We start from the raw sequence: 8169 nt of genomic DNA on the forward strand, positions 1-8169 counted from the left end.
AATTAAATGATAAAATTACAAATAAGCAAAAAGAAAACACCAAAAACCAACAAAGTAATTTACCCATTATTGAACCTATTGAAGAGGGTGAGAAATGACTATCGAATAAGGTGACAAATGCCTCGTTGAAATTAACAAAAACGAACATAATTTTTAAAATATTTTTAACATTTGAAGAATTTTATCATTTCAACCGATTTTCATATCAAACTTTTAATTAAATTAATTACAGAGAGTGGCTTAACGTAGTAGATGGGAAACGTTTCTTATATCTGGAACTGGAGTGAACCGGACATTGCACGTCGGCCCCGAACTGGCCGGGTCAAAGGAATTAAAAATAGTTTAAACATTCCATTGTCACAAGTTACATTACAACATTCAAAGACCTTTTCTATTCTGTAAGAAAACCTGAACATCAATGTGCAAACTAATCCGAACCAACTTCAAAGAAAAGATGGACAACTCGAAGAAGTGCAAGGGGACACCAATTTACCCAGACAGCATGAGCAAGTTGGAATCATCGGACGACCCACTCTCAAAGCTATTACTTTTGCACTATACATCCCAACGATCCTTCCGGGAATCGAACTCCCACCGCCGGCCACTCATACTACCATACATATCACTGAATTTCCTAAGGCATTCACTTCTTATTTTGTAATGCACATTTGTGTCTCGGCTGATTGCTGCACTGGAAAGTTTTGACGTATCTATTGCCCAAGCAGGTCTCACGTACTCAACGGTTTTAGTCGAGCTTGCATTTGCGTATAAGAAGTTCATTAACACATCCTCGCAGTTGAAATACTTGTCGACTACTTCCCTCCCCGGCCTAGCTTGCTCACTCCAATACCGTTCAAAGGCTACTTGACTATCCATGAAAGCAGCCCCTGTAAGAATCATATTATACCCTTTATTTTTTCTGGCATATTTCTCACCACTATACTCTAATCGGCTCCCGTCAACATATCGAGGGTAGAATCCCACAATCCTATCGGGATGTTGACGCCACAACATAAATCCCCGCTCAATATCATCACAAGGCATCATTATATCATCATCAAGCTCAAGAACAGCTCGAGTCTTAATCAATGGATCGACCTTGAATCTATTATTGAGGGAGTTCAGGTCCTCAACCCTGATCCGAACAGGCACTGCTGAATTGAGATCACTCACCTTAGGCGGTATCCCTTTGTTCCAGACCACAAGGATTTCTTTTACCGAAGCGCACCTCGAATAATGATTCACAAACATTTTCAAATTCCAGAGACGAGCATCGTAAGTCATCGTTATTAACGTAAACTGAGAAAACTGACCCTTCCATGAGTATGGTTCTTCTGCACCACTGCCTCCGTAGATGAATGTAACACCTGTGCAAGACAGCGCAACTCCTAAAGCAAATATCAGTGTCAAAACTGATCTTCCAGCAAAGGTGTTTGGCTTTATCCAGCTTCGCAGAAATGAAGGTACTCGATTTAAGCGGCTGAAAACCCGCCTCAATTTCGAAGAAAATACATTTGCTCTTTCCCAAGCAATAAGAGTATCACTTCTCTTCCCTGAGTAATCCGCACACCAGTTAAGGGGGATAATGCAGTTCACTGCTCCTAGTAGGACACCTAAGAACAGAATGAGGCCAGAAACCGCTGCAACTGAAGCACATCCAAGAAGAAAACGATGGACCGAGTCTCCTGAAGGTACTCGGTCACCATCCATAACCCCAACCCATTCACCAGACTTTAGCTGCTGTACATCGAGATGATGGTACCGGGCACCATTCCAAGCATTCCGTCCCTTACTGGACTCTTCAAAGGGAAACGGGACTTCAACTTCCTTGTAATCAACCCTTGAAAGAACTTCAACCTTGAATATTCGCACCCGTCGCCCATACGTTTCACCACAGTCCTGACCAATCCGATAAAGATTTCCATTGTACCTAAATGGCCGACCCCCATTACGAGCCCCAAAGCTTCTGTAAGTATTATAAATAGGGTTCTTCTTGTGCGGTTTCCAAGGACCAAGAGGAGAGCTGCTATACCAAATTTCCAACTGTCCATTCGTTGCTCCAAAAGAGCTGTGTTCTGAGCCGAAAAGCCAATACTCTCCATTGTGATCAATAATAAATGAATCAATAAGGGGCTTCTTCATGATAACCTGATCAAGTTCCCACTCTAATGGAAAGTTCGTTACTCGATAAAGACGAAGTTCTCCTTTCTGACTGCTTTCGGGCATCATGTATATCTGTAGTCACAAACAAAACAACTAACAATTCTGTCAATGAGATAATATACCACATAGACATAACCATCAGAATATGCCGATACTTGATCATTATAAGAAATGATAATATTTAAACTGGTCAATCTTCGAAACTCAAAAAGGCTGCCTTAGAAAATCTTGTCCAAAAAATTAGATACTTTTCATCAGTATTAGATTAACTAATTCAGCACAATCCAGCAATATCACTATCACTACCTATGTTTTAAGGATAAATCTATATGCTCATGGTCAACAATAATTTGGCCACACTGTATTAGATCACACCAGTTATGTCTTGCCAACATTATGAAATCAAAAGGTGCCTAAACTTGTCTAAACTGAACATTAAATGTGTCTATATCTTACCGATGTGCATAATAAAAAAAGGAAAAAAAGAAACCAATAGTCTTACTTGGCCAAGATAGTTAAAGACATAAGGGTATGAAAGATGCCATTCCTCGTCCAAGGCTATGCCCAGTTGTTGCCATGTTGCTCCCTTATCGATACTTTTTGCAACCCCTATATCCCCTTGCATGGTGAATGAGTTCTTCGTTTCATAAAATAGGTAAAATACATCTCCCTGGATCATGATGCATTTCAAGCAAACGTGAGAATAGGTTTCAAAACGTAACAAAAACCAACATTTAACTTAAAGCTTTAAAAGTCAGGATATTTCATAGAAAAGAATACAGGTCTAACTACGAGCGCAAATGTGTTCCAATGAATGATAAATGTGTGAGATGAATGAAGTGATAGATTTGCATCCTACAAACTTTGTTTATTTATCTATTTATTTTGAATATCTTTAGATGCAAGACACAAACCAGCTAAGGCATATCAGTGGACTTATTTACAGGTGATTGTCAAACATTGCCAAACATGGGATGGGGATATGACCTCCATGGAACCTCCAAACACATGGAAAAAATTTGAAAATGTTGAAAATATTGATATAAGACTCGTACCTATACACTCATGTCCGAGTAACATAGTGTATACATGTAGTGGATGAGGAAATAACCAACTTATTATCTAATTTAACACCTTAGAAATCAATCTCCTCCATTTAACAAGCACAGCACTTCCCAATTCAACTTAGGTTAACCTACCTCACAGTAAGCACATGTCAACCCCTTTTGTTCATAAAATTTTCACCTCCCCAGCCTATGAAGACAACTTGCTGAAAATTAAATGCAGATGTCTGAAAATTCAGCTTTGAACCAAAAAATCATAGGAAGCGCATGCAAATTACATGTCTAAAGGCATTTCAATGTTCAATGACGCATGAAGATAAAAGTAAGCCACTGACCAGCGCTTAAGGATGGCAATGGTGTCTAGCTGCCCACAAAATTAATACTAGTATTTTGAAGTAAAAAATAGTAGTAGCGGTTCAAAAAGGAACCACTCATACAAATAAAATAATCCAGTAACATAATCTAATAATAAAAAATGCTTTAAAGGACCTGTTTTGCACCATATCTAGGTACCAGCTTAGTTCATGTATACTAAATGTAACAAATACCACATTCCAACTAAGTATAGTAAACCCAAGAATCATATGAGAGGAACTTTGCCAACAATCAATTACTCTATTACTTACTCTATTATGATTACCAACAATCCACAGCAACCGCGATGGAAGAAGTGGAGGGAGCAAGCATTCTCACTGATTTAAGGAATTGCCAATGCCAATAATCACAAAGATTAATATACTAACAGGTTGACAACATTTCGATATCAATCCTTCATTTCAAACTAACTGCGCCACAAGTCAAGGCACGAATCACTAAATCTTTACTCATAAACCTCTACCCCTATTCTTAATTGTTCCCAATACTCTCATTCATATTATCTCCAAGAAAAATGCATAAAGAGGCTTAAGAAACAAGCTTGAGTCATCCAATGCCAAGAAAACAAAAGTAGTGTAGTAAATGTCAACTCAAAAGTATATTCTAGGTACTTTAGTATTTGTTACCGATCAGCAGGTCACTTCTAATGTTCTTTTGTACAATAATAAAACAACCGAACAGAGTCCGTAAAAATGGGACTTTTAATTCAAGTCTGCATCATTCTGTAGTAATCATATTACTCGAACACGGGTGTAAGAGTTAGATAAGGGTTTACATCTGACAAGGGAGTGCCTAACCCAAATCCTAATACAAATTGGAAAACAGCAAATATTAACAAAAACAGCACCACGAGCCCTACAATTCCTCTCTCTCGGCAGACTTTTCTATTGCACCGACATATCTAGCAAAAACAAAATCTATATATTCACAGATCTGTGGATTTCCCCGCATATTTCATTGTCAATATAGACTTCAACCAACAGGCTAAAATGGATTGGTATCTGGAAAGTCAATTATACAGCTCTGCACCTTATATAGTTCACCCTACTTCAACAACATAAAGTTGAAGACAATATACCCCAAAATAAATACTATATCATTGTCAATAGTAAATTGATATCATATATGGCCCAATCAATTGCATCGACCATGCGTAACATGTATGATACAATACACACTGATATCAAACAAAAGACATATTTAGTCAAAGAACTTTGGATATAAACAAAAGAAAATTTCTGCTGCTGGTTGAAATAAAAAATTACCAAAAGAAAGAAGGAGTTGAAGTTGGACATATTTAACTAATTAAATATGTGATATAAAAATTCTCAGCTTACTACTGTTTATTGGGCCTAAAAAAAATTCTCCTACCTTGGTTAAAGATACAAAATAAAACAGAATCAACTAGCAGAAACAGGTGAATAAACAAGTAAGTGCCAATAACATAATAAAAATATTTAAAAGGATAAAGTAAACGATAGTTACCTGAACATAAAGAAAAGGATCAGCCACAAAATTACTAGGGAAACCAGAATCAGAAGCTGAAGCACAGGTTATAACTGGGTTAGCCACCGGCCATGCTGCACTCTCATTTCTCCATATTTCAGTCTAAAAATTTCCACATATTAAAACCACCATTAAGAAAAACCAAAAATTTAAAAGAAATCAGCATTAAATTCAATATTCAACAGTACATCAGAAGAGAAGTAGACCCCCCTCCCCCTCAAACAAAAACAACGTTCACAAAAACCAAGCAAAACCCAGAAATAAGAAAGTTGGCATGTATTAAAAGCCAAAAGAAAAGTTTACTGAAATGAAAAGACCCAATTTTTTTAAATGACATTTTTACATAATTACTACATACAATGATGAATAACAACAAATGGAAAGCTATAAAAACTGAATTATTTCATTTAAGTAGAACTTATAAGAAATCGGCACAAAAGATTACATCTTTAACTGTACATGCATAAGAAAATCCCCCACAAAGAATTACACTCACACACAAAAAAGAAAAAGCAAACAGAACCCAGAAATAAGAAAAATTGCATGTTTTGATAGCCAATTTCCTTTCCTTTAAAAAAAAAAAAAAGTAATCAGCAAAAAGTTTTCACTTTAACTGTAGATGCATAAGAGAAAAACTCAAAAAAATAAGAAAAAATAAACAAAACCCAGAAATAAGAAATTTTGCATGTTTTGATTGCCAAAAGAAAAAAAAAATCTACTGAAATGAGAAAACCCATTTTAAATAAAAAATGACATTTTTACACGATAACTACAAACAATGATGAAAAATAACAAAAAAAAGAAGCAATAAAATAACAGCCCATAAAAAAAAGGACTTACAGTTTCAATGGGTTTGAGAGAGAATGGCGATTGTCCAAAAAAAACACCAATAGCCCAATACCCTTCATTATCTTCTTGACAACCAAGCCAAGGCAAACCCTTACGTTCATTTAAACTGACCGGCGGCGTTAAAATCAGCCACCCATATAGAACAGCGATCAACCCATTTATAACAAAGCAAACCAAACAAAATACGAACCCCGCTGCTACCACCCTCCCACCGCCGCCACCGCCACCACTAGCAGTGTTACTATTCCCACTGGAATTGCTATTATGATTGTAGTGGTGTTGGTGATAATAATGATTACGGTTATGCTGCCAACACTTCATGCAGCAGTTTCCTGCACCACCGCCGTGGTCACCGCCTCCAGCAACCACCATAGTAACAACCGTAGTTCGTTTTTATTTTCTTTTTATCAGGGAAAAGATCACCACCATTTTGCTTTCTTTTTTTTTTTTAGGTTTTTTTTCTTGAAATTAGAGGAAAGAAAACGTTACATTACAAAGGTATAGCATAAAAAAATTACATAATATTTGTGTCATTTGAAAGGAAAAACACGAATAAATAAAATTTAAAAACATTGCTTAATTTTTTTAAATAAATTGCTTTAATATCCTTCTTTTTTGAAAATTTAATTTGATAACGGGGTGGTAATTCGGCATGGGTTACCGTGTAGTTCACTCGCTCTACATGAATGCCACGTTTAAATCAGTGTGTTTCACACGTTGAGACGTGGAAGAGAAGTGAAATGTAAAATGGATTTATAAAATACATTGTGGAATGGATATACATTTTTCAAAATCTTGATTGCAAATAATTATTAAAAAATAACCAACTTAAAATCACCACCTACATTTTGATCAACCATACAAATAAAACTACAATCAAAAACCCACATGGCCAAAACAAATCCACTTTTATCGCTTCATTTATAATTATCATTATTATTGGAGAAGAAGTAATTGTGTAGAATATTTTAATTTTTCATTCTTCCATTAAAAATTATAAATAATTTTATATAATTTTATCTTATTATTAGAATTATAAAATATTCAATTTGGGGGAATTAAGTTGGTGCAATTTATTTAACACTCTCTACTTCTTTTACCCTATATATATGGGTGTCATCATAATACATCTCAACATCTTTAAAAAAATTATTCTTATTACCAACATATTATAGGATAATGATTGAGATATGATTGTGCAAAAAAAAAAAAAAAAGATGGTGCCGCCCCCTCCGTATTGTTCATATCATCCCATTTTGATAAATAATATTATCGAAATATTATTTTGATATTTAATTAGTTTTCTAGTATTATCAAAATAGGAAAACTTAAAATTAGGATATTTGTTTCGTAGGGACTTATAAAATTATTTTATATTTTATAGAAACAAGTGTAAAATTATTTTCTAAAAAACAACTCTTTTATGAATAATTTTTATTTTTAAATAAGCTTAATATTATTAATTTTAATTTTTAAAATATGTAAAATATTAAAATGTTAATATCCGAAATTGTTGAAAACACATATTTATTTATATTGTTATGTGATATACTATTAATATACTTTGTTGTTTTAATAAATTACTTTATATTATAATTTTATTTTAATAATCAATTTTAACTATAATAAGTTTAAATTTTAAATGATATTTTAATATATTATTAAAATATTTATATCAACGTTTTAATAATAAATATATTACAATTTATAAATATTTTATACATTGTATCAATAATAATAAATATTCTATAATATAAAATATAAATATTTTAATTTAAAATTGCTTATCCTCTATATATATTGATGTTTTAGAATATTTTTACTTATTTTAGAAATAAAAATTTGTGCTTTTAATTTTTTAAAATCTTATTTTTTTGTTTATTAGATCTTAATTTATTATATTCTTCATCAATTCATGCTTAATCTGTTTTTTAAAATGTCAACTTAATATATATATATATATATATTTATGATTTTACAATCATGATAAAATTAAATTTTACAAAAATATATTTTTAAATAAATTTAATATTTTAGTCAATAATATATTTTTATTAAAGGGCACGCTTTTTATACATTTCTTATTTATTTTTTAATTACAAATTGTTTTAATTTTTTTTTTGTTTTTTCATCTGCATCACTTTATAAATGTGCAAAACATGATTTTTTTTTCATTGTTTTGATTTTTTAATTCATTATTATTTTTACGGAT

The 8169-nt window shown here is 33.1% G+C and overlaps 1 protein-coding gene across 1 annotated transcript; it reads right to left on the bottom strand.

Annotated features, from left to right (window-relative positions):
- Positions 1 to 284: 284 nt before the first annotated feature.
- Positions 285 to 6760, bottom strand: LOC107904333 (glucosamine inositolphosphorylceramide transferase 1). Its single transcript, XM_016830672.2, has 4 exons — positions 5949 to 6760; positions 5088 to 5210; positions 2666 to 2833; positions 285 to 2235 (listed from the first exon to the last, which is right to left on the bottom strand). The coding sequence occupies exons 1-4, from the start codon at positions 6327 to 6329 to the stop codon at positions 556 to 558; spliced, it is 2352 nt and encodes a 783-aa protein (XP_016686161.2). The 5' UTR covers positions 6330 to 6760; the 3' UTR covers positions 285 to 555.
- Positions 6761 to 8169: the final 1409 nt, after the last annotated feature.

The sequence above is a fragment of the Gossypium hirsutum genome, chromosome A05, assembly GCF_007990345.1.
Source record: "Gossypium hirsutum isolate 1008001.06 chromosome A05, Gossypium_hirsutum_v2.1, whole genome shotgun sequence".
Classification (NCBI taxonomy): Eukaryota; Viridiplantae; Streptophyta; class Magnoliopsida; order Malvales; family Malvaceae; genus Gossypium; species Gossypium hirsutum.